The 27,658-nt window shown below is 46.3% G+C and overlaps 1 protein-coding gene across 1 annotated transcript in view; it reads right to left on the reverse strand.

The window, feature by feature from the left end:
- Window positions 1-27,658, reverse strand: part of LOC137562609 (A.superbus venom factor 1-like) — a 554,872-nt gene that overhangs the window by 425,951 nt on the left and 101,263 nt on the right. Inside the window, exon 7 of the mRNA XM_068274112.1 lies at window positions 12,616-12,703. Coding sequence (XP_068130213.1) covers window positions 12,616-12,703 — 88 coding nt within the window. The remainder of the gene's footprint in view (window positions 1-12,615; window positions 12,704-27,658) is intronic.

Genomic DNA, 27,658 nt, shown 5'->3' on the forward strand with positions numbered 1-27,658 from the left:
AAATAAAAAGAGGGGGGAGAAATGCGCTTGATGGAAATGCAGGGGTGTATGCAAAAGGCTCTTCCATCATACATGTATGTATAATGTATGGTGTGTAGGATGCATTCTATCCTATACAAATTCTGTCTTACTTATATATATACAGAAATCTTTGGAGCGGGTTGTGTTGAGTGAAATGAGGATTGTTTTTATTTTTTATTATTTATTATTATATATGGAGAAATGTGTGGTTTAGCTCCTTGAGGGAAGTGGGGAAAGGGGAGGGGAAGAGTGACATGCATATGAAACACAGAGTGAGGGGTGTGTAGGACCCACAATCATGTGTGTCTAAAGGGTTCCTGGAGTGGGAGGGGCCTAGGGTGGTGAAGGAGGGGAGGGGGGGAGAGGAAAAGGCGGGGGAGAAGGGGGTGGATGGGGGTGGGTTGGGTGCGCATTTTTTATATATATTTTTTTTTATATATACTTTTTTATATATTTATTCCATCTATAGAAAAATAAAGTTTCTGTTTTTTGAAGCAGCCTAATAGAGGGTAGTTAGCTCCAACCCCTTGCGCTGTATGCTGTACAGCTTTTAGGCCTCCCCAGGTCGCTTTGTATGCGTCCAGCAGGCTGCTGGAATTTGTATTAATGCACCAGAGAGCGATCCTCCTCTCTTTTGTGTTTTTGTTTTCTATCTGTGTCCTGTGCTGCCATGTGTTCTCCATCCAGCCTGCCCCTTTTAGTGTCCTGTGCTTCCATGCCTCCTCCGTCCAGCCTGCTACTATCAGTGTCCCTGTGCTGCCATGACTCCTCCTTCCAGCCTGCACCTATCAGTGCCCTGTGCTGCCATGTCTTTTTCTTCCAGCCTGCACCTATCACTTTCCATGTGCTGCTATGCCTCCTCCTTCCAGCCTGAACCTATATCACTATCTCTGTGCTGCTATGCCTCCTCCCTCCAGCCTGAACCTATTAGTGTCCCTCTGCTGCCATACCTCTGCCTCCTCCTTCCAGCCTGAACCTATCACTATCTCAGTGCTGCCATGCCTCCTCCCTCCAGCCTGAACCTATTAGTGTCCCTCTGCTGCCATACATCTTCCTCCTCCTTCCAGCCTGAATCTATCACTATCACTGTGCTGCCATGCCTCCTCCCTCCAGCCTGAACCTATTAGTGTCTCTCTGCTGCCATACATCTTCCTCCTCCTTCCAGCCTGAATCTATCACTATCTCTGTGCTGCCATGCCTCCTCCCTCCAGCCTGAACCTATTAGTGTCTCTCTGCTGCCATACCTCTGCCTCCTCCTTCCAGCCTGAACCTATCACTATCTCAGTGCTGCCATGCCTCCTCCCTCCAGCCTGAACCTATTAGTGTCCCTCTGCTGCCATACATCTTCCTCCTCCTTCCAGCCTGAATCTATCACTATCTCTGTGCTGCCATGCCTCCTCCCTCCAGCCTGAACCTATTAGTGTCTCTCTGCTGCCATACCTCTGCCTCCTCCCTCCAGCCTGAACCTATTAGTGTCCCTCTGCTGCCATACATCTTCCTCCTCCTTCCAGCCTGAATCTATCACTATCTCTGTGCTGCCATGCCTCCTCCCTCCAGCCTGAACCTATTAGTGTCTCTCTGCTGCCATACCTCTGCCTCCTCATTCTAACTTGCACCTATCAGAGTCTCAGTGCTGTCAGGCCACCTTTAACTTTTTTTCATCATGTTTTCTGCCAGTTATATAATTCCTTCAGGAGCAGCTGGGAGCTTTGGCCTTGAGACGCTGAGCTATTCCCTTAGGTTCGCACATCCCTTATTTGCACAAGAACATAAATTACATAGTTGTATGCTGCACAAGAGAAAGGGATGTGTGCTCTCACCAGTCAAATCCTGACTTAAATACTGGCTGCCTCAAGTCATCTGACTAATTAAAATGGCAAAGTGTTTGCATATTGCATTCGCCCACCAGAATATGCAGGATCTAAACTATCCACCTGCTCTTCCTGCAGGAGTTGGCCCATGCAATATATTGCATCTCAACAGGGGTGCCACGTGTAGGTCTCCTTATACCCCCAAGAAATGAAGGGCAGCGCAGACACCCCCTGGGGGTGTTGTGGGGGGAGGGGTTGGAGTGCAAATGGGCTTGCCCAGCAGTGACAGCTTCTGGGGGACTTGTCTGTGCCCCCCCCCCTCACCCCACTATTGGTGTGTTTGCTCCCAGGACATGCAATTTCCACCACAGGTAAGTAAATTCGCAAAGGTAGGGAATCTATCCTTCGGGGGCAGCATGGGTGGTCTCCGCCAGGGCATCGGTCATGTCCGGGGGGTGTACCGGCCATGTTCTCTCGCACCCCCCTCCCTGAGGGGCAGTTGCGGTGCTCCTGGGCAATGGATGCCTTGTGGGGGTGTTTGCACTGCCCTTCATTTCTTGGTGGTACAAGGAGGCCTACATGCAGCACCCCTCTTGAGATGCAATATATTGCATGGGCCAACTCCTGCAGGAATTGCAGGTGGATAGTTTAGATCCTGCATATTCTGGTGGGCGAATGCAATATGCAAACGCTTTGCCATTTTATTTAGTCAGATGACTTGAGGCAGCCAGTATTTAAGTCCGGAGTTGACTGGTCAGAGCACACATCCCTTTCTTTTGTGCAGCATAAATTACATATTTACTAGAGATAATCAATAAGATGCACATTTTTCCAACATTCTGCAAATTTTTTAGGCAAATGTATGCAGTTTGAAAATGGACCAATGAATTTAAACCCGGGTTTAAATTCATGGTACTATTCCGTTAGCCGGGCGCAACCACCAGGTGGCGTTAATTACTATTCCCCCTCCAGGCCGCCATGGATAGTAGGGAAAGATGCAACTCTGGTGGAGTTTTATCGCCACCTACTGGATGCGCCAAGCTAACGGAAAAGAACCAAATTCATTTGTCCATTTTTAAGCTGTATATGTTTGCATTCAAAGTTGCATACATTTGCATCATCTCGGAAGAATTTGCATATCTGATCATCCCTAATAGTTACATAGTTAGTTTGGTTAAAAAAAGACATCTGTCCATCAAGTCCATCCTGAACATGCACACATACCAGTTGATCCAGGGAAAGGCGAAAAACCTTACAAGGCATGGGCCAATTAGCCTTAGAAGGGAAAAATTCCTTCCCGTCTCCAGATGGCAGTCAGATAAATTCCTGGATCAACTCTCCTGGGAATAAGCTAGTAATTATAGCCATGGATGCACTTCAATGCAAGGAAAGCATTAAAGCCCTCTTTAAATTCAGATATAGAGTTTGCCATAACTACTTTAAGGTTAGATAGTCCAGATTTTAACCACTCTCACTGTGAGGACCCATTCACACTAGAAGCGATTTTCTGAGCATTTTGCGATTGATTAGCATTTTTTAAAATTGCTCCCATTCACTTTCATTAAAATCACGGTAAAAATCGCTGAAAAATTTACACGATTTTCGTGTATGTGATTGCGAAATTACTGCGATTTTTCGGTGATTTTACCACTATTTTAATGAAAGTAAATGTAAGCGATTTTAAATACCGCTAATCAATCAGAAAAGCGGTTCTAGTGTGAATGGGCCCTCTTTCTTAATAGATGGCAAAAACGTTTTTCCTCCATGCGCAAATAATGTCCACTTGTCTGTTGTACAACCCTAGGGCCAAAAAACGAATTTGCCAAGCTTTTGTATTGCCCTCTGATGTATTTATACATGTTAGTCAGGTCCCCTCGTTAGTCAGGTCATTTTTTTCCACGCTAAATAAGCCCAGTTTGTCCAACCTTTTTTGGCAAGTGAGTTCTTCCATTCCTCTGATTAATTTACTTGCCCGTCTTTGTACCCGTTCCAGAAGGTCAATGTCCTGTGGTGCCCAAAACTGTATCCCATACTCCAGATGTGGCCTCACAAGTGATTTATACAGAGGGAGTAGTATACTGGCATCTCTAGATAGTATTTCCCTTTTCATGCATCCTAAAGTTTTATTAGATGTAGCTACCGGTGCTTAGTGATGATCGTAATGAACAAATTACAATTTCGTCAAATTTCGTGTAAATTTTCGCAATTACCCTTATACGAAATTATGATTTGCAAGTTCAATTGATTTTGTGTAGTCATTCGTAATTTCACATAAAATTTCGCAAAATTTTGTGAAAGTTAATGTAATTTCTTGCCGACTTTAGCAGTGAATAGCAAAGCCCTCATACATGCATTTGAGACCAAAATTGCTACATGTGTTTAAGAAGAATAGTGGGTACAAGTCAAAAAAAGAATTATGCAAAAAGACCTTATAGTTTTTGAGAAACTCTATTTTAAAAATGCAAGTAAAAAATGTTTTTTAAACTTAGAAAAATGACAGTTTAAAACCATTTTTCTTTGAGAAGCTTGTGGCCATGCAAGTCCTAGATAAAAAAACTAGTGAGATTCTTGAGGCCCCTATACAGGAGAAGGAGTTTGTTGAAGCAGTAAGAAGCTTGACAGATGGCAAATGCCCAGGACCAGATGGTTTTCCGGTAGAATTTTTTAAGCTTTTTTCAAACTCCTTAGCTCCGCATTTTTGTACATTGGTGAATGATAAGGGGGGTGGTGGGACTTTTTCAGATAGAGCTAATGAGGCTACAATTTCCCTAATACCAAAAGAAGGTAAATCTCTTATGGCGTGTGAAGATTTTCGTCCAATATCAATTATGAATTGTGATGTCAAAATATATTCCAGGATCTTAGCTGCAAGACTGGGTGAAAAACGGACCTGGTTCTGGGGAATCAACAGGCTGGCTTTCGAAAACAAAGACATGTTAAAGACAACATCTATAAGGCTATTAATGTGGTGAATGGTTGTAAATTGAGTAATAAAGAAGCAATATTAGCCACTATCAATGCAGAAAAAGCCTTTGATAGGGTATCTAGGGGTTTTATATTTGATGTTCTTAAGAGGATTGGCCTGGGTCCCTGTTTTGTTGACAGAATAATAAATTTGTACTCCAATCAATCAGCAAGAGTCAAGATAAATGGCTGTCTATCTGAGAGCTTTAGATTAACTAATGGAGTTCGGCAAGGATGCCCCCTCTCTCCAGTGCTGTTCAATTTGAGTCTAGAGCCCCTAATCAGAGCTATCCAAAGGGATCCCTTTATAGAGGGGATAGTGAATGAAGGGGAGGAAATAAAATTGATAGCTTACGCTGATGATATACTCCTCACTTTGACCAATGCAGGGGTCTCTATGAAACACTGTATGAAATGGTTCACTCAGTTTGGGATGGCTACTAATTTTAAAATGAATGTACAAAAATCTATAATTCTTGATTTGGGCTGCTCCCCTGGAACCAAGAAAGCTATTCAGGACAGTATACATTTTTGTTGGGACAGTCACTCAATCAAATATTTGGGTGTAAGAATTTGCGCTGAATCAAGAGATTTATATAGAGCCAATTATGGGGACATAGTAGTAGTATGTAACTTGTAAAGAAGAAGATATTGCCTAGATTACTGTTCCTGTTACAGTGTCTGCCCCTGTCCCTACCCAGCAAATGGTTTCAAGAATGGAACAAGATGTTCCAAAATTTTATATGGGCAAGGTCACGGCGTAGGATAGCCATCTCCATTACTTCAAGGGGTAAGGATCTCAGGGGTATGGCAGTTCCAGACATCTACAGATATTATACTAGTATTCATCTAGCTCGTGTGCTGGATTGGAGAATAAATGAGGACAATAGATTATGGGTAAGAATGGAGGGAAGCTGCCTCCGCCGAGACCTTCTCCTTTCCTGGATTCCAGCTCAGATACGAGCTGCTTTGTTGGTTCCCTCCCATCCCCTTATTCAACCTACGGTATCAATTTTAGCTAAAGTAATTGAGAGATGGCGACATTTTGATGGAATATCCCCACTGATATCAATTGTAAATAATCCAGATTTTGGACCAACTAAAGACAAGGCTTGGTGTAAGGCTAATCATCTTCCTATGGATATGAGACTTATAGACTTGGTAGGTAATAGTGAACTAGCCATCTCTCCCTTACTTGATTCCCATAAAATTAATTATTTCGTTGCTGTACAACTAAAGAGTTACTGGAAAAATTTGGAGAGAAAGGAGGGTGTTATTAGCAACAAAGTAAACAATTTTGAAAGATGGTTCCTATTAAAACAAAGGCCACCGAGGACTCTCTCAAACATTTATAAAGTGCTGGATGCCACCCTCCACGGGGTCCTCCCACGATTCTGTGACAGTTGGGAAAAATGTGAAGGAATTAAAATGAATGGAGAATTATGGGCTAGAGTTTTTAAAAAAATCTGGAGTATATCGGACACCTATATTCAGCTTGCCCAATATAAATTAATAGCCAGATGGTACCTGTCGCCAGTTCGTATGTTCAGATACGGCTTAGCTGTCGATGAAACCTGCTGGAACTGCGGACGGGATTCAGGTACCTTCTTGCATATGATGTGGAGCTGCCCTGTGGTGGAGGGCTTCTGGAAAGGGGTGGAGGAATTTTGTTCCGGGTACTTAATCCCTGGGGTTACATTAGATGTAAACTGGGCAATTTTTGGGATTAAAGATACAAAAGAAGCAGAAGGTGGTCCTGAGCAAAAACTATTGGTAGATTTGGGGGTAAGCTTAGCTAGAAAGCTTATTATTAAAAAATGGAAAAATCCAGAACCACTCTCCCTTGGAGAATGGAAAAAGGATATTATAGCATTTCTAAATAATAGAGTTTGGATAGGAGAAGATGATGTGACTGAAAGGTCTAATGCTACTTGTTGGGTTGTTATGAAACAGATTTGGGAGAAGAGTGTTGTCTGACTTCCGTATACCTCTTTGTTTTTGTAAGGAGGAGGAGAGGACCTAGAAGTGTCTGAGTTTTTTGGGGGGACGTATATGGAGGATGTATGAGGTATGTATGGGGTGTGGTGGTAGGTGGGATGTCTGAGTGAACAGTAATCTGTCATTACGTTATATTGTTTTACTATATCTATCTTCTATATATATAATAGACTAAGTGCCTCAACCTTCAAACAAGAAGAAGAAGTACTTTGCATGAGAAAATTTATGCGTGCTCAAAAACCAAGTTTAAGGCCTCTTTTCCACGGACTGTTGAGCTGTGTGCTCAGCAAGCAGTTACCAGGCAGCAGTGAGCAGATACCAGGCAGCAACAAGCAGTTACCAGGCAGCAGCAAGCAGTTATCAGTCAGCAGTGAGCAGATACCAGGCAGCAACAAGCAGTTACCAGGCAGCAGCAAGCAGTTACCAAGCAGCAGCGAGCAGATACCAGGCAGCAGCGAGCAGTTACCAGGCAGCAGCGAGCAGTTACCAGGCAGCAGCGAGCAGTTACCAGGCAGCAGCGAGCAGTTACCAGGCAGCAGCGAGCAGTTACCAGGCAGCAGCGAGCAGATACCAGGCAGCAGCGAGCAGATACCAGGCAGCAGCGAGCAGTTACCAGGCAGCAGCGAGCAGTTGCCAGGCAGCAGCGAGCAGTTACCAGGCAGCAGCGAGCAGTTACCAGGCAGCAGCGAGCAGTTACCAGGCAGCAGCGAGCAGTTACCAGGCAGCAACGAGCAGTTACGAGAGTTTGAGAGCCATTTCACTGCCTATTCACAGTCCATGGAAAAGAGGCCTTACCCTAGCAAGTCTGACATTGCAAATCTGGCCTAATTGGCTATTCATGAGGCAATGCTCATGCAAATGCATGCACAAACCAATACCACAAAGCAGTCACCCTGCTACATGCTACATTAGCACTATCCGGCTTAGTGCACACCAGAGCGGTTCGGCAGCGTTTTGCGATCCACTTGCGGCTGCGGATACGCTTGGGTAATGTATTTCAATGGGCTGGTGCACACCAGAGCGGGAGGCGTTTTGCTGAAACGCATACTCCCGAGGTGAGGCATTTTTTGGATTGCGGAGGCGTTTCTGCCTCTGTATAGGAAAAACGCAAACCGCTCTGAAAAACGGCAGTGCAGAGCGGTTTTGCAGGCGTTTTTGTTACAGAAGCTGTTCAGTAACAGCTTTACTGTAACAATATATGAAATCTACTACACCAAAAACGCTTTACAAAACCGCAAAATGCTAGGTGAAATGCTACAGAAAAATAAGAAAAAGCGTTTCAAAATCTGCTAGCATTTTGCGGATCTGCTAGCAGTTTTTGGTGTGCTCCAGGCCTCCAGGAGCGCCACGGGGAGGATTCCCAATGCCCCCTTTTTATACAACTGGGGGGACCGCAGGGTCCCAGGCTCTCTCACTGCCTGGAAACCACAGCGGCACCCCGGAGGGGGAGGCTGGGTGGCGTGGACGACCCCCCCCCCCCCCCAAGTGTGGCCAGCGCCGGGGAGAGCCGTCTGCACCCACCTCCCAATATTAAAAACAGGCACTTACCTTAACGTCGATTGCGTTCTGCTACATGCACATTAATTTGGGGGCACCACATGAGAAAGGAGAGAAGCATGGGTCACCCCGAGCTTTAGAGCTCAGGGCTGGCTCACATACAGCACTCCAGAGGGATGGGGAGGACAGGCGCACTCACTCCAGGGTTCACACCACCGGAGCAAGCCATCCACCACCTGCCTCCAAAGGATACAAACTGCACAAAATGCTTTCCATGAGAAAATTAATGCGCATGTAGCAGAACCCAATGGACGTTAAGGTAAGTGGCTGTTTTTAATATTAGGAGGTGGGTGCGGACGGCTCTCCCCACCGCTGGCCACGCTTGGGGGGGGGGGGGGCGGCTGCGCCACCCAGCCTCCCACTCCGGGGTGCCGCTGTGGTTCCCAGGCAGCGAGAGAGCACTTTGCAGTATTGGTTTTTTGACCCTGCATAGTTTGGCATGTGAAAGCAAATGCATATTTGCCAATTAGGCCGGATTTGCAAAGCCAGACTTGCTAGGGTTAAACTTCTTCTTGCTTCAAGGTTGAGGCACGTACTCTATTAGATAGATAGATGCGGCGTATGCTACGACGCGGGTTGGCTAGTTTCTAATAATTTTCTAATTCAAATAAGATTACTAAATAAAAGATATGGCAAACCATGATGCAACCAATTACCCAACAAGGGAAGGTGCTGATGAAGCCAAGTTCTGGTTGGGATATGGCGTATTATCGCTGCTGAGAGTTTGCAAAAAAAAAAAAAAAAAAAAAAAAAAAAAAAAAACATTTTTCTTTGCACTTTTAAAATCGAGTTTCTCAAAAACTACAAGGTCTTTTTGAAAAATTATTTTTGTGACTTATACCCACTATTCTGCTTAACATATGTAGCAATTTTGGTAGAAAGAGCATGTATGGGGGATTTGCTATTAACCACTTGAGGACCACAGTCTTTTCGCCCCTTAAAGGGACTCTGAGCTCAGCCAAAAAATGAAAGTTGTACTCACCTGGGGCTTTCTCCAGCCCAGTGCTGGTCGGGAGGTCCCACGACGGCGTCCTGGCTCCTCTCCAAGTCCCCGCTCCGGAATGGCTGACCGGCCGCAGCCCGGGCGACACTCGGCCGAGTGTCGGGCTGCTCCTTCCGCGTATGACGTGGCTGACGTCACTCGCCGGCCGCCTCGCGTCATCACGGCGGCCGGCGTGGCAGTACTGTGCATGCGCGTTTAAAGCTTTTTTTGTCACGGAAAATGACACTTTGTGACAAAAAAAAAAGGTTCCATTTCTTCTAACTTGCGACAAAAAAAAATGAAATCTGCCACGGACTCACTATGCTACTCTCTGAATACCTTGAAGTGTCTACTTTCCAAAATGGGGTCATTTGTGGGGTGTGTTCACTGTCCTGGCATTTTGGGGGGTGCCTAGTTGTAAGCACCCCTGTAAAGTCTAAAGATGCTCATTGGACTTTGGGCCCCTTAGCGCAGTTAGGCTGCAAAAAAGTGCCACACATGTAGTATTGCCGTACTCAGGAGAAGTAGTATAATGTGTTTTGGGGTGTATTTTTACACATACCCATGCTGGGTGGGAGAAATATCTCTGTAAATGACAATTTTTTATTTTTTTTTACACACAATTGTCCATTTACAGAGATATTTCTCCCACTTAGCATGGGTATGTGTAAAAATACACCACAAAACACATTATACTACTTCTCCTGAGTACGGCGATACCACATGTGTGACACTTTTTTGCAGCCTAGGTGCGCTAAGGGGCCCAACGTCCTATTCACAGGTCATTTTGAGGCATTTGTTTTCTAGACTACTCCTCACGGTTTAGGGCCCCTAAAATGCCAGGGCAGTATAGGAACCCCACAAGTGACCCCATTTTAGAAAGAAGACACCCCAAGGTATTCAGTTAGGTGTATGGTGAGTTCATAGAAGATTTTATTTTTTGTCACAAGTTAGTGAAATATGACACTTAGTGAAAATAACAATAAAAATCAATTTCCGCTAACTGTTGACAAAAAATAAAATCTTCTATGAACTCGTCATACACCTAACAGAATACCTTGGGGTGTCTTTTTTCTAAAATGGGGTCACTTGTGGGGTTCCTATACTGCCCTGGCATTTTACGGGCCCAAAACCGTGGGGTATAAGCATCTGCAAATTTTGATGACAGGTGGTGTATGAGGGGGCAAATTTTGTGGAACCGGTCATAAGCAGGGTGGCCTCTTAGATGACAGGTTGTATTGGGCCTGATCTGATGGATAGGAGTGCTAGGGGGGTGACAGGAGGTGATTGATGGGTGTCTCAGGGGGTGGTTAGAGGGGAAAATAGATACAATCAATGCACTGGGGAGGTGATCGGAAGGGGGTCTGAGGGTTTGGCCTAGTGATCAAGAGCCCACACGGGGCAAATTAGGGCCTGATCTGATGGGTAGGTGTGCTAGGGGGTGACAGGTGGTGACAGGAGGTGATTGATGGGTGTCTCAAGGTGTGATTAGAGGGGGGAAATAGATGCAAGCAATGCTCTGGCGAGGTGATCAGGGCTGGGGTCTAAGGGCGTTCTGAGGGTGTAGGCGGGTGATTGGGTGCCCTAGGGGCAGATTAGGGTCTAATCTGATGGGTATCAGTGACAGGGGCTGATTGATGGGTGATCAGTGGGTGATTAGATGGCAGAGCAGATGTAAACAATGCACTTTGGAGATGATCTGAGGGTAGGTCTGGGGCAATCTGATGGTGTGGGTGGGTGATCAGATTGCCCGCAAGGGGCAGGTTAGGGGCTGATTGATGGGTGGCAGTGACAGGGGGTGATTGACGGGTGATTGACAGGTGATTGACAGGTGATCAGTGGGTTATTACAGGGAAGAACAGATGTAAATTTTGCACTGGCGAATTGATAAGGGGGGGTCTGTGGGCAATCTGAGCGTGTAGGCGGGTGATTGGGTGCCCGCAAGGGGCAGATTAGGGTCTGATCTGATGGGTAACAGTGACAGGTGGTAATAGGGGGTGATTGATGGGTGATTGATGGGTAATTAGTGGGTGTTTAGGGTAGAGAACAGATGTAAACACTGCACTTGGGAGGTGATCTGATGTCGGATCTGCGGGCGATCTATTGGTGTGGGTGGGTGATCAGATTGCCTGCAAGGGGCAGGTTAGGAGCTGATTGATGGGTGGCAGTGACAGGGGGGTGATTGATGGGTGATTGATGGGTGATTGACAGGTGATTGACAGGTGATTGGCAGGTGATCGGGGGGATAGATGCATACAGTACACAAGGGGGGGGGTCTGGGGGGGTCTGGGGAGAATCTGAGGGGTGGAGGGGTGATCAGGAGGGAGCAGGGGGCATTTTAGGGTTAAAAAAAAATAGTGTTGACAGAAAGTGACAGGGAGTGATTGATGGGTGATTAGGGGGATGATTGGGTGCAAACAGGGGTCTGGGGGGGTGGGCAGGGGGGGGTCTGAGGGGTGCTGTGGGAGATCAGAGGGAAGGAGGGGGGCAGGATCAGTGTGCTTGGTGTAGACTAGGGTGGCTGCAGCCTGCCCTGGTGGTCCCTCGGTCACTGGGACCACCAGGGCAGGAGGCAGCCAGTATAATAGGCTTTGTATACATTACAAAGCCTATTATACAACGTACATGCGGCGATCCGGGTGCTAGTAACCCGCCGGCACTTCCGAACGGCCGGCGGGTTACAGCGCTAGGGGCGGAGCCAGTCACCGGCGGCTGATTGCGTCACAAATGACGTGATCGGCGCATAACCACGCCCGCAGCCGCCCCTGCCGATGGGCGTATTGCGGTCGTTTAGGCCCGGACTTTGCTGCCGCCCATCGGCTGGGGGCGGTCCTTAAGTGGTTAACCTCTAAAGTCGGCACAAAATTATTTGAATTTTAAAAATTACGCGAAATTTTGAACTACTACTTTTACATATGAAATTAATTACGTTTTTCTCTGAAATTTTGCCTTACGATGCGTAATTGAGAATTTCGATGCAAAATTTTGCACATGCGAAATCTCGGCCCACCACTGCCGGTGCTTAGCATTGTATAAAATTACCTAACTTGTTATTAATCACTATTCTGAAATCGTTCTCCAAGTCTGATGTTCCCAGCTGTATGCCATTTATTTTATATGATGATCTACCATTGGTACGTCCAAAGTGCATGATTTTACATTTATCAACATAAAATTTCATCTGCCATGTGCCTGCCCATATGGCCAGGATGTCATATGTAATATGTCACTATCCATCTTAGTGTTGATAATTCTGCATAATTCTGTATCAAGAATACTCACGTTGCTGTAATTCCCACTCTGAATTCTTCATCTTTGTAGTAGAAAAACTTTTTAGCTGGCTCTAATTTTATTTCAAATGAGGGCAGCACTGTAAAACATTGGAAAAAATATTAGATTATTGGTGATGTCTGTTGATATTTTTCAGGATGCATATTTTTTCTCAATCATTTTTAAAGCGAAGCATGCTTTACATTACATTCGTGACTTGCCATCCTAATTTCTGTTTCTCTTTTCTATTACTTTCCTGCTGTTGACTCACCCCACCCTTTTTTTGTATGGCTTTAACAAGAAGCTTATCCAATAACAATTACTTTTGAGGATTATATGAAAATGTGACTTTGCACAGTCTCTACACTCAGATTAAGTACAATCGTCAAAGGGAGAAGAACTATCGGCGCAGTTGTGATGATAAGATGCATGTATACTTTTATTTTGCTTGTATATATTAAGACATTAATTGTATATCAACTGAAAAATTTCACAAAAATGTTTGCTTGTATTTCAGTTACTCTCAATCAAAGGTTTATACTGTATAGAGTTCCAAACAATGATAACTTTCAATCAGAGCCGGGACAAGGTCCTCCAGCACCCAAGGCTGAGACACCAATGTGCGCCCCTCCATCCCTGCCACCACAGCCATCACACACTGATTGCTGTTAGACTAAGAGGCGCCACAGGGCCCACAACCTCCCCAACACCTTAATATCTAGTTATCTGGCTTGCAGTCACTGCCATGTATCCTCTTTTCTTTTTTATTTCTGCTTCAAACACAATTAGGAATGACAGCTGAATGAATTCTGCGCCCCCTCCTACACTGCGCCCTGAGGCTGGAGCCTCTCCAGCCTATGCCTCGGCCCGGCCCTGCTTGCAATATATTGTGATAAGGTCACTGTCACTGTGACCTTGTTGTCCCTGTGACATTGACACTGGAGTGGTTATGTAAACATATTGACTGGTTGCTCAATTTCTGGATTGAGCATGCAGGCTGTTTTTTGGTCATTATGGCGCGATGAGGATTAGGATTTTTTGTACACATGGAGGAGGATGACTACCCCTATATAGGGGTATTCTAAGTGTCTTTTATCAATGTTTCAATAAATTTGCATGTTTTATAATGTAAGCAATGTCGTTGGTGAGTTCTTTTCTTGGATAGCCTCCCTAGTTTCTTTTTGTTAGTTTACAAAACAACATATTAATATGTCATCTGGGTTATAGCAGGTCTTAAAATTAGGTAAAAACAAGCTCAAATGAAACTTGTACCTCAACCTGCACTTTACATTGCAAAGTATAAAGGTGCGTACACACGCACTACCAAATGCAACGACGGGTCCACGGGACCCTCGCGCTGGGAGGTCTTCAGCCGTCAGTATGCGCGTGTGTACGCGCTGTCAGTGGAATGATAAGGCTGTTTCGGAACGATCCGCTGAGCGGATGGGGGCATAGTGGTTAGCATTCTTGCCTTGCAGCACTAGGTTCCTGGTTCAAGTCCCAGCCAGGGCACTATCTACACTAAGTTTGTATGTTCTCGCCATGTATGCGTATGTTTTCTCTGGCACTCTTGTTTCCTCCCACATCCCCCAAAACATATAGAAAACTTAATGGGCTTCCCCCTAAATTGGCCATAGTTTAGGATACATACACTACACTATACATACATAGACATATGATGACGATGTGACTGTGGTAAAATTATATTGTAAGCCCCTCTGAGGGACAGTTAAGTGATAAGACAATATATACTCTGTACAGCGTTGCCAAGATGTCGGCAGTATATAAATAATAATAATAACTCTCAAGAGAATTATCGTTACTACTAGTTGACTTAAGCCCTAAGTTTAGAAACGAGCTCTAGGTCTCTTCACACCGCCACTAGCATGTCCGGCTGCCCGGCCCGCCTGCCCTGCGTCCTGTCCCAACGGCTGTCAGTGCTTGACATGCGCAGTAGCGCAAAGCACTGACACAGGAACAGACGCAGGGACACTTGCACTTTATTGTATAGGATTATTTTGTATTTATATAGCGCCATCATTTTCTGTAGAGCTGTACATACTGTAGTACAAAACAAATAGAGGGGAGCATGTTTATGTATACAGTTAGGATATTCAACAATACAAATACAACATATATCTTGATTAGATGTGGTTTGAGATATCCCCAATACTGGTGCATGTTCTTATGACATATTACATCAGAATCAGAAACACTATGAGGAGGGTAGTGGGTTGGATACATTAGGGAAGGAGACACAGGGGCAGGGGCATTGATAGTAGAGTTGAGCCGAAATTTTCGTAATTTCGCATTACTAAAATTACGCATGCGAAATTTGCGATTACGATGCGAAATTACGGTAGCGTAATTGCCATTAAAATCGTAATTGAAAATACCGTAAGCGTAATTTTCAACGCGTAATTTCGCGTTTCGTTCATGCCGTAATTTCGCATTAAACGCTACCGTAATTTCGCGTTAAACCGTAACGCTCCGTATAATATAAAAAAGCCGCCGACTTTAAGGGTTAATAGCAAAGCCCCCTTAAATGCTAAGAGCCTCAAATTTGGAGAATATATTAAGGAGATCAGGAGGAATAAGAGGAAAAATTTTTTTTTCAAAAAGACCTTATAGTTTTTGAGAAAATCGATGTTAAAGTTTCAAAGGAAAAATGTAAACATTTAAAAACCCGCCGACTTTAACGGTTAATAGCAAAGCCTGCTTAAAGTTTAGGAACACCAAATTCCCAGGGTATATTAAGGGGATCAGTGGGAATAAGAGGAAAACATTTTTTTTCAAAAAGACCTTATAGTTTTTGAGAAAATCGATTTTTAAGTTTCAAGGGCGAAAATGTCTTTTAAATGCGGAAAATGTCAGTTTTTTTTGCACAGGTAACAATAGTGTATTGTTTTCATAGATTCCCCCAAGTGGGAAGAGTTTTACTTACTTCGTTCTGAGTGTGGGAAATATAAAAAAAAAACGATGTGGGGTCCCCCCTCCCAGACCTCTTTAACCCCTTGTCCCCCATGCAGGCTGGGATAGCCAGAATGCGGAGCACCGGGCCGCGTGGGGCTCCGCACCCTGACTATACCAGCCCGCATGGTCCATGGATTGGGGGGTCTCGGAAGGGGAGGGGCAGCCAAGCTTTCCCCTCCCCCTCCGAGCCCTTGTCCAATCCAAGGACAAGGGGCTCTTCTCCACCTCCGATGGGCGGTGGAGGTGGAGGCCGCGATTTCCTGGGGGGGAGGTTCATGGTGGAATCTGGGAGTCCCCTTTAAAAAGGGGTCCCCCAGATGCCCACCCCCCCTCCCAGGAGAAATGAGTATAGAGGTACTTGTACCCCATACCCATTTCCTTTAAGAGTTAAAGTAAATAAACACACAGACACTTAGAAAAAGTATTTTAATTGAACAAAAAACATAACCACGAAAAAAGTCCTTTAATATTCTTAATTAACCATTAATACTTACCTGTCCCTTTAAATAAATGATCCCTCGCAATATCCTCGGAAATGTTCTATCAGTTACAATGTAACAAAGTTATTACAATGTAACAACTTTGTTACATTGTAACTACGCCGCACCCGACGTCACTCACCGCCGCCGCCACCACGTCTGTGCTGCAGGACCCGACAGAGCTCTGAGCTATAGCTCAGAGCTCTGAGAAGCATCTTTGTATTTTGGCTCCAAGGAGCCCCATTGGTCCTTAGCAGACCAATGGGGTTCCTTCTGATTTAAAGGAACCCCATTGGTCTGCTAAGGACCAATGGGGCTCCTTGGAGCCCAAATACAAAGATGCTTAGAGAGCTCTGAGCTATAGCTCAGAGCTCTGTCGGGTCCTGCAGCACAGACGCGGCGGCGGCGGCGGCGGTGAGTGACGTCGGGTGCAGCGTAGTTACAATGTAACAAAGTTGTTCCATTGTATCAGTGTATCAGTGTATCAGTTACAATGTAACAAAGTTATTACAATGTAACAACTTTGTTACATTGTAACTACGCTGCACCCGACGTCAATCGCCGCTCAGCCGCTGCATACGCGTCCGTGCTGCACGGACCCGTGTTCCTAAACTTTAAGCAGGCTTTGCTATTAACCGTTAAAGTCGGCGGGTTTTTAAATGTATACATTTTTACTTTGAAACTTTAACATCGATTTTCTCAAAAACTATAAGGTCTTTTTGAAAAAAAACATTTTCCTCTTATTCCTCCTGATCTCCTTAATATATTCTCCATATTTGAGGCTCTTAGCATTTAAGGGGGATTTGCTATTAACCCTTAAAGTCGGCGGCTTTTTTATATTATACGGAGCGTTACGGTTTAACGCGAAATTACGGTAGCGTTTAATGCGAAATTACGGCATGATACGACTGTAATGCGAAAATTACGCGAAAATTACGCTTACGCGAAATTTCGCGAAATCCTTCTTCATTACGATTATGTACTTACGGCCATAATCGTAATTACACTAATTACGCGAAATTTCGCAAAATCGTAATTAGGTCATTACGCTCATCTCTAATTGATAGCCCCAAATATCGGTGGCACATGCCACGGATCTATTCTGGGGTGCCCCTGAGGCCCTCCAGGCAGAGTCAGAGCTGTGGAGCCTCAATGGTGGGAATGATGGAAGCTGTGATGTATCAATGCGGGATACACTGGGTGTTGTGCTGCCTCTATGGGGGCATGTTGGGCAGGGGTGCTCAGTAGTGTTGGGCGAACAGTGTTCGCCACTGTTCGGGTTCTGCAGAACATCACCCTGTTCGGGTGATGTTCGAGTTCGGCCGAACACCTGACGGTGCTCGGCCAAACCGTTCGGCCATATGGCCGAACTAAGAGCGCATGGCCGAACGTTCCCCGAACGTTCGGCTAGCGCTGTGATTGGCCGAACGGGTCACGTGGTTCGGACCCGAACGCGCTCTGATTGGCCGAACTGTCACGTGGTTCGGGTAAATAAATACCCGAACCACGTCATATCTCCGCCATTTGTCTGTGGGTTTAGCTTTGGGTAGGCAGGCAGGGTAGTTCGCGCTCCAGCCACGCTAGCCAGGGTCCCCCCCAGTCATTGTGTGTCGCTGCTGGGAATAGTAGTACACCGCTCGCTCAGCATTCTGTTTACTGCCACTCTGTGTACCTCGCTCAGCCACACTATATAGCATTCTGTTTACTGCCACTCTGTGTCTGCTGGGAATAGTAGTACACCGCTTGCACAGCCACACTATATAGCATTCTGTTTACTGCCACTCTGTGTACCTCGCTCAGCCACACTATATAGCATTCTGTTTACTGCCACTCTGTGTCTGCTGGGAATAGTGGTACACCGCTCGCTCAGCCACACTATATAGCATTCTGTTCACTGTTCTGTGTCTGCTTGGAATAGTGGTACACCGCTCGTTCAGCCACACTATATAGCATTCTGTGTACTGTTCTGTGTCTGCTGGGAACAGTAGTACACCGCTCGTTCAGCCACACTATATAGCATTCTGTGTACTGTTCTGTGTCTGCTGGGAACAGTAGTACACCGCTCGCTCAGCCACACTATATAGCATTCTGTTCACTGTTCTGTGTCTGCTGGGAATAGTGGTACACCGCTCGCTCAGCCACACTATATAGCATTCTGTTCACTGTTCTGTGTCTGCTGGGAATAGTGGTACACCGCTCGCTCAGCCACACTATATAGCATTCTGTTTACTGTTCTGTGTCTGCTGGGAATAGTGGTACACCGCTCGCTCATCCACACTATATAGCATTCTGTTCACTGTTCTGTGTCTGCTGGGAATAGTGGTACACCGCTCGCTCAGCCACACTATATAGCATTCTGTTCACTGTTCTGTGTCTGCTGGGAATAGTGGTACACCGCTCGCTCAGCCACACTATATAGCATTCTGTTTACTGCCACTCTGTGTACCTCGCTCAGCCACACTATATAGCATTGCGTACTCTGCCAGTCAGTGTGTATATTGCTGGGATCAGTAATACTCCACTCACCGTCAACCACTATATGAGCTCAACATGAGTTCCCCAGAGACCTCCGCTGTGAGCAGCACTCCCAACAACAGCAACAGCCAACGCCCCACGCAAGCTATAACATCCACCCCAGCAGCCAGTGGTCAGCAGCAGCCCTCCCCGGAGGAGAACGTTGTGTCCATCAGTCCGTCGCCAGAGCGATTAATGAGGGCTGCCATTGAGGAGATGATGGGGCCTGATGTGGAGGAGGAGGTCTGGCTCAGGCCAGCATCCCAAGTTAATGTTGAGGACGATGAGGGGTCTGTGTCTGGGGATGTTGGGGTGGCAGAGGTGGTGGGTGGGTCAGACTCAGGAGAAGAGTTGTATGATGAGGATGATGATCGGGACCATCTGTATGTGCCTCAGAGTCCGACCCCGGAAAACATGTTGTATCGTGTGTTTAGGTACTAAAATCTGCGTTCCCTCCCAGTAGTGTTGGGCGAACAGTGTTTGCCACTGTTCGGGTTCTGCAGAACATCACCCTGTTCGGGGTGACTATATAGCAGACTATATAGCATTGTGTTTAATGCCACTCTGTGTACACGGCTCAGCCACACTATATAGCATTGTGTTTACTTCCACTCTGTGTCTGCTGGGAACAGTAGTACACCGCTCACCCGCCACTGTATAGCATTGTGCTCTGTGTCACTGCTGACAATAGTGGTACACCGCTCACCCACCACTGTATAGCATTTCTGTACTGCCACTGTACTGCTGCCAGTCAGCGTGTACTTTAAGGATAAGTGAAATGAGGAAGAAATCCGGTGAAAGAGGGAGGGGCAAGGGAAGAGGTGTTTCCCCTGACGGTTCACGTACAGGCCACAGGGGAGCACCCAAGAAAACCCACTCAATACTGCCCATGTTGTCCAGGACAACAACCCTCACAGATCCAAAAGAACAGGACCAGATAATTACTTGGATGACCTCTCAAGCGTCCAGCAGTGGGTTAAGCAGCACCAGCACATCACGCACGAGGTCCGAGTCCTCAGCCAGTTAAAGTCTGGGCTTTCTTTGAAGACTGCACTGAGGATGTTACCATGGCGATTTGCAAGGTGTGCAAGACCCGCCTGAGCAGGGGGAAAAGTATTAACAACCTCTCCACCACCAGCATGAGCCGCCACATTCTATCCAAACATCCCACTCTGTGGGCAAACGCGGCAGGACAGGGTACCACCAGCAACACTGCCTCCCTTGGGTTCACCAGACTCACCACCAGACCCGCCTCAGCAGCAGCAGTAGCCCAGCCATTGCGTGGTTCACAACATTCACAAACATCAGACGATGCTGACACTGTCACTTTCCGGACTAGTGCTCTTGAGGTCTCCCAGTGTTCATCAAACACAACAACCAACAGCCCTTCGGTGTGCAGCGCTACGGTTGAGTTGTCTGTTTCTGAGATGTTTGAGCACAAGAGGAAATTGCCAGCAAATGACCCCCGGGCCGTGGCAGTAACAGCCAGCCAGCATAGCCAAGCTTCTGGCCTGCGAAATGCTGCCATATCGAGTGGTGGAGACAAACAGCTTCAAGGGCATGATGTCAGTGGCCATCCCACGTTACGTGGTTCCCAGCCGCTACCACTTTGCGCGCTCTGCAGTGCCTGAGTTGCATGAGCACGTGGTCAGCTAAATAACCCGAAGCTTGAAGAATGCCGTTGCCTGCAAGGTTCACCTCACCACTGACACCTGGACGAGTGCGTTCGGCCAGGGTCGATACATCTCCCTTACCGCGCACTGGGTGAACCTTGTGGAGCCTGGCAGCGATTCCTCACCTGCTACGGCGCGGGTGTTGCCCACGCCGCAAACAGCTGGATAACAACAGCAGCACCTACCTCTCTGACTCCTTCTCCTCCAACGCATCTCAAAGCTGTACCTCATCCGGAAATGCTAACCCAGCACCAGCAGCAGTAGGATCGTGGAAGCAGTGCAGCACAGCTGTTGGCATGCGTCAGCAAGCGTTGCTGAAGCTGATCTGCCTTGGGGATAAGCAGCACACAGGGGAGGAAATTTGGAGGGGAATAAAGGAACAGACGGATTTGTGGCTGGCACCGCTGGACCTGAAACCGGGCATGAAGCTAGACACCTGGCACGAACTGGCAATGTACGCAATAGAGGTGCTGGCTTGCCCGGCAGCCAGCGTTATGTCGGAACGCTGTTTCAGTGCTGCCGGAGGCATCATCACAGATCGGCGTATCCGCCTCTCCACAGAAAATGCAGACCGTCTGACTCAAATTAAAATGAATCAATCCTGGATTGGAAACTACTACGCAACACTCCTGGACCCCAACCAAGTAACATGACCGATGAACATCTGGGATGGTTTAGCGTTTCCGGTCCCTGTTTATTGAACCTCTCATCTGTATTACATTTATGACTGCATGGCGGCAAAAAGCATTGCTGCTATATCCGCACGCTTTTTGTCCTCATGCAAGGCCTGGGTTGTTGTGTCTCACAAAGCGTGGCCTTCTCCTCCTGCGCCTCCTCCTGTTCCATCACGTGTGCTGCTGCTGCTGCTGCTGCTGGGTTAGCGTTGCCGCGTGGTCCCTGTTTATTGAACCTCTTATCTTTATTACATTTATGACTACATGGCGGTACAAAGCATGCTATCCGCACGCTTTTTGTCCTCATGCAAGGCCTGGGTTGTTGTGTCTCACAAAGCGTGGCCTTCTCCTCCTGCGCCTCCTCCTGTTCCATCACGTGTGCTGCTGCTGGGTTAGCGTTGCCGCGTGGTCCCTGTTTATTGAACCACTTATCTTTATTACATTTATGACTGCATGGTGGTACAAAGCATGCTATCCGCACGCTTCTTGTCCTCATGCAAGGCCTGGGTTGTTGTGTCTCAAAGCGTGGCCTTCTCCTCCTGCGCCACCCTCCTCCTGTTCCATCACGTGTGCTGCTGCTGGGTTAGCATTACCGGTCCCTTTTCCTGGAACCTCTTATATGTATTACATTTATGACTGCATGCCGACAAAAAGCATGTTACCTGTGCAAAGAAAACAGACATTTCCCGCATTTAAAAGACAGTTTTCCCTTTGAAACTTTAAAATCGATTTTCTCAAAAACTATAAGCTCTTTTTGCTAAATTTTTTTTTCCTCTTGTACCCACTCCCAAGGTGCACATACCCTGTAAATTTGGGGTATGTAGCATATAAGGAGGCTTTACAAAGCACAAAAGTTCGGGTCCCCATTGACTTCCATTATGTTCGGAGTTCGGGTCGAACACCCGAACATCGCGGCCATGTTCGGCCTGTTCGGCCCGAACCCGAACATCTAGATGTTCGCCCAACACTAGTGCTCAGTTACCCCTTTTCAAAATCCGGATTGTACCAGATTCGGATACCCAGATATCCGGATCCAGATCGGATATCAGGATTTGACCATTTTGGTATCCGACCCGGATTGGATATCCTACCCCAGTATCCGGGATATCTGGGCAAATTCGGATATCTGGATAAAAAACCCGTAAGTAGCCTTTAAATTGCTTTAAAAACTTTTTTAGGCTAAATGAGGCATGTAGCATCATTATTTTTTAAAGGGAAACACTAATTGATGATGTGGGGACTTAAAATGCCCAGCCCCCCCCAAAAAATGGCTATCAATTAACATCAGGACTAGGTTCCAGACAGCGGTCGTGCAGCCCACATTGTGTCCAAAGTCCAACCACACAACTGGGACATGGCAGTTTTCAGCCCAGACACCTCCAAAACATTACGCAGCAATTGTGTTTTGGGTTAAATATAGGTGGTATCAGTGGCCTGTGGCACCCTGGCGGTGGGAGCAGCAAAGACAGCAGGAGCAGGGCAATGCAGCAGCAGTAGGTGTGACGTCTGCCAGGAGCATGCCGGCTGTGGCACGTGGCACTTTGCACGTGGCACTTTGCACATGGCACGTGATAAGTGCCACGTGCAAAGTGCCACGTGCAAAGTGTGAAGTGCAAAGTGCCACGTGCAACGTGCAAAGTGCCACGTGCAAAGTGAGAAGTGCCACGTGCAAAGTGCCACATGCAAAGTGCCACGTCACGTGGCACTTTGCACTTTGCAGGTGGCACTTTGCAGGTGGCACTTTGCATGTGGCACTTTGCACTTTGCATGTGGCAATTTGCACGTGGCACTTTGAACTTTGCACATGGCACTTTGCACGTAGCGCTTTGCACGTGGCACTTTGCATGTGGCACTTTGCTTTTTGCCCGTGGCACTTGGCACGTGTTACGTGCAAAGTGCCACGTGCAAAGTGCCACGTGCAAAGTGCCCTATGCCAAGTGAAAAGTGCCACGTTACACGTGCCAAGTGCCACGTGCCAAGTGCAAAGTGCCGAGTTACAGTCAGACAGCAGAGGAGAGAACACTAACTGTCACACTGGCACTGCTCAGCAGCACAACAGTTCTGTAGTAAGCTAACACAGTAGTACTACTACTCTAACAACTCCTAGCACTGACTGCAGTACTACAGTACTAACTAGACAATAACACAGTAATCCTATCCCCTAATCCCTAACCTAACCTATACTGTAGCTAGCTAAGGCTAATAGCTGGCAAGCAGGCAGCAGGTGGCCTGGTCTGTGCACAGCACACACACAAACACATAGCAGCTGCAGCAGCCCTGCAGCACACACACTGACTGTCACACAATGAAATCAAGCTAATTAACAATACAACAATAGTGTAGTGATAGTGAAGGGGTTAACCACTGAACAGCTTTAGGTTTATCACTGTGTAAGCACTTGCTAGGCCAGCAGCACTGCAGCATGTCTCTCAGTGAGCAATCACAAGCAAGGGACGATATGTCTCATCATGGCAGCCCTCATTGTTATACAGTGGCAGTGCTGTGCGGATACCACTTTTCACTATCTGGATCTAATTCGGATCTGGATACCCAGATATTTGATCCGGGTCGGATAGCCTACTTAAAAATTTTCCAATCCGGATCGAATCGGATATCCGACCTCAGTATCCGGGGTATCCAGCCAGATTCGGATATCTGAATAGAAAAACCGGAAGTGCCCTTTAAATTGCTTTAAAAAGGGTTATTAGGGTAAATGAGGCATGTATCATCATTATTTTGCAAAGGGGTACACTAATTGATGATGTGGGGACTTCAAATCCCCCCCCCAGAAAAAAATGTCTGTCAATTAACATTAGGCCTTTGTTCCAGACCGTGCAGCCCATATTGTGTCCAAAGTCCAATCGCACAACTGGGACATGAAAACTTTCAGCCAAGACACCTCCAAAAAATTACGCAGCAATTGTGTTTTGGGTTAAATATAGGTGGTATCAGTGGCCTGTGGCACCCTGGTCTGGCGGTGGGAGCTGCACAGGCAGCAGGAGCAGGGCAATGCAGCAGCAGCAGGTGTAACGTGTGCCAGGAGCATGCCGGACGTGGCACGTGGCAAGTGCCGAGTGACAGTCAGACAGAAGAGGAGAAGACACTAGTGCACACTAACTGTCACACTGGCACTGTTCACAGCACAGCAGCTCTGTAGAAAGCTAACTCAGAGGTACTACTACTCTAACAACTACTAGCACTGAATGCTGTACTACAGTACTAACTAGACAATAACACAGTAATCCTATCCCCTACTCCCTAAACTAACTTATACCTAAGGCTTATAGCTGGCCAGCAGGCAGCAGCTGGCCTGGTCTGTGCACAGCACACACACAGACACTTAGCAGCTGCATGCAGCACACACTGACTGTCACACAAATGACATCATGCTAATTAATGATTTAACAATAGTGTAGTGATAGTGAAGGGGTTAATCACTGAACAGCTTATCACTGTGTACAGCCCTTATTAGGCTAGCAGCACTGGAGCACACACTCTAACTGTCACACTATGACATCAATCAAGCTAATTGACGATTTAACAATAGTGTAGTGATAGTGAAGGGGTTAATCACTGAACAGCTTTAGGTTTATAACTGTGTACAGCCCCCTTGCTAGGCCACCAGCGCTGGAGCATGTCTCTCAGTGAGCATTCAGCAAGACGATCTGTCTCATCATGGCAGCCCTCCTTATATACAGGAGGGCTGGCCAGTGTTCCTTTCTGTGATTAGGTGCCAGGGCTTAGGCTGGGAGGCCTCTGATTGGCTCAATGAGGTCAGGTGGGGCTGGCCATGGTTCCCCTCTGTGATTGGTTGCTAGGTCTTCTTATGGGAACCCTCTGATTGGCTCTAGGATGTCACCCCCTTAGTTACAGTATTTTGGATCCGGATACCCGCAATATCCACGGATATCCGTGGTATGCACCCAAATATCCGCAGATAGCTATCCAGATTTGGGCCCAGGTATCCGGAATCCGAATCCGGTCGGATAGCTGAAAAAAGTTTGGATATCCGGGTTTCCCGGATATCCGGAATCCGGATGAGCAGCTGTAATGCTGGGGGGTCATACTTTCTGACAACCCAGCACAACAGGGCTAAGAGCTAAGAGAACCAATATATAACATAAGCAAGGAAGACTGGCTATAATTTGGAGCAATAGAGCGAACAAGGCTAGGCAATACAACATTTCTGTAATACAAGGAGTACGTATATATGTCCCCGTGGGAGATATATAATCGTAGCTCCACAACTTAACTGAACTAGAAAGTAACAAGACTAGGAATATATTTTACAATAACAAAGGACCCAGTAACAGCCTAGACAGAGCTGAAACTATGATGGGCCGGGGTCTAACAGGGGAGGCAGACTTTTATGCTGGCATCAGCCAATGGATGCAGGTATGCAAATCTCCACACAGCTGAATGGTAATCATTCAATCCTGAGCTGGCCTGAATACCATTTGCTAGCTGAAAGACCATCATAACAAATGCATGCAGTACTATGCAAGAAAATGCATGCAAGAAATCCAGGGCTATCTGGCTGCAGTTAAAGAGACACTGAAGCGAAAAAAAAAAAATATGATATTATGGTTTGTATGTGTAGTACAGCTAAGAATAAAACATTAAGATCAGATACATCAGTCTAATTGTTTCCAGTACAGGAAGAGTTAAGAAACTCCAGTTGTTATCTCTATGCAAACAAGCCATTAACTCTCCGACTAAGTTTAGTCGTGGAGAGGGCTGTTATCTGACTTTTATTATCTCAACTGTTTTCTTTTCCTCTGCTAGAGGAGAGGTCATTAGTGCACAGACTGCTCTGAAAGACTCATTTTGAATGCTGAATGTTGTGTAATCTGCACATATTATAGAATGATGCAATGTTAGAAAAAACACTATATACCTGAAAATAAAAATATGAGAATATTTTCTTTGCTGCTAATCTTCTAGTAATTATTCATAGTACACAACCAATTCACTATATCATTTTTTTTTTTTCGCTTCAGTGTCTCTTTAAGCTGTAGTAAGCAATTGGTGGAATGATGACAGCATCTTGAGCTGCCCAGAACTGCAGAGCAATTGCAAATGACAATGTGACTCACTGCAAATGCACAACCGAATGCAGGCTGACAAGCCAGAACTGTCCATTTGCGACTCCACCTGCAATGGACAGAACACGCCCCAGGAGGAATCCTAACAGCAGCCCTGTACATGGGGGCTGGCCAATGTTCCTTTCTGTGATTGGGTGCCAGGGCTAAGGCTGGGAGCCCTCTGATTGGCTCAATGATGTCCTGGACCTCTTACAGTATCTCAATAGTCAGATTTCTCCGGATATCCGTGGATATCCACATTGCCAGCCAACTATCTGCAGATAGCTATCCGGATTTCTACAGAAATCCGGTATCTGGAATCTGAATGGGATAGCTGAAAAATGGTCAGATATCCGGGTTAATACAATACACAAAATGGAGTGCGCTACCCCCTCCCAGTGTCCAAAACCTGTTAGGACAGTCCTTTATAGGCAATCTACTTTGCTTTTCAACGTCCAATGTCCAGACACTCCAGATATTCCATCCGTGGCGAAGAATTCACATATATGGAAGAAAAGACAAGAAACAATTCATAGTGCAATCCTGTTTGTATCAAAACACAGGGACCATCACCCTATGGGGCCCGGTTGTGCGGCTTCTACTGCGGATTCACCTCTATGTGAGAGACCAGCAGCCAACAAATGGCACGCTCACCTTGTTGCAAAGCTGCCCAGCCTTACAGACAGCAACCGCACTTTGTGAGGTTCACCAACCTCTTCCCAGCGATCAGATCATATCCAATCTCAAAAAAGACCAAGAGAATAGTATCATAGTGCAAGTATGTCTGTAACAAAGCTAGCTTTCCACAGAAATATATCTATTGATCTCCTGCTCACCCTTTGCTGCTGCTGCCCACACTCACAGACAGCTGTCCTCGCTTTATGGGTGTGCAGTCTCAGCCACTATGCTTCCAGGTATAGTCCACCTCTCACAGCATGGTATCAGGCAGATATCTAGAAACTGACAGGCTTCTGATAGTGTAAAACCCACAGTTTTTATTGGATAAAAAAAGAGATTATACTCACAAACACATGAATAAAAAAGCGCATATAAGTTTAAAATGATCAGGGGACGTCTCCTCCTGCTGCTGGTCGCCTCCCTTCCATTTTAAACTTATATGCGCTTTTTTATTCATGTGTTTGTGAGTATAATCTCTTTTTTTATCCAATAAAAACTGTGGGTTTTACACTATCAGAAGCCTGTCAGTTTCTAGATATCTGCCTGATACCATGCTGTGAGAGGTGGACTATACCTGGAAGCATAGTGGCTGAGACTGCACACCCATAAAGCGAGGACAGCTGTCTGTGAGTGTGGGCAGCAGCAGCAAAGGGTGAGCAGGAGATCAATAGATATATTTCTGTGGAAAGCTAGCTTTGTTACAGACATACTTGCACTATGATACTATTCTCTTGGTCTTTTTTGAGATTGGATATGATCTGATCGCTGGGAAGAGGTTGGTGAACCTCACAAAGTGCGGTTGCTGTCTGTAAGGCTGGGCAGCTTTGCAACAAGGTGAGCGTGCCATTTGTTGGCTGCTGGTCTCTCACATAGAGGTGAATCCGCAGTAGAAGCCGCACAACCGGGCCCCATAGGGTGATGGTCCCTGTGTTTTGATACAAACAGGATTGCACTATGAATTGTTTCTTGTCTTTTCTTCC

The sequence above is a fragment of the Hyperolius riggenbachi genome, chromosome 3 (assembly GCF_040937935.1).
Source record: "Hyperolius riggenbachi isolate aHypRig1 chromosome 3, aHypRig1.pri, whole genome shotgun sequence".
Taxonomy (NCBI): domain Eukaryota; kingdom Metazoa; phylum Chordata; class Amphibia; order Anura; family Hyperoliidae; genus Hyperolius; species Hyperolius riggenbachi.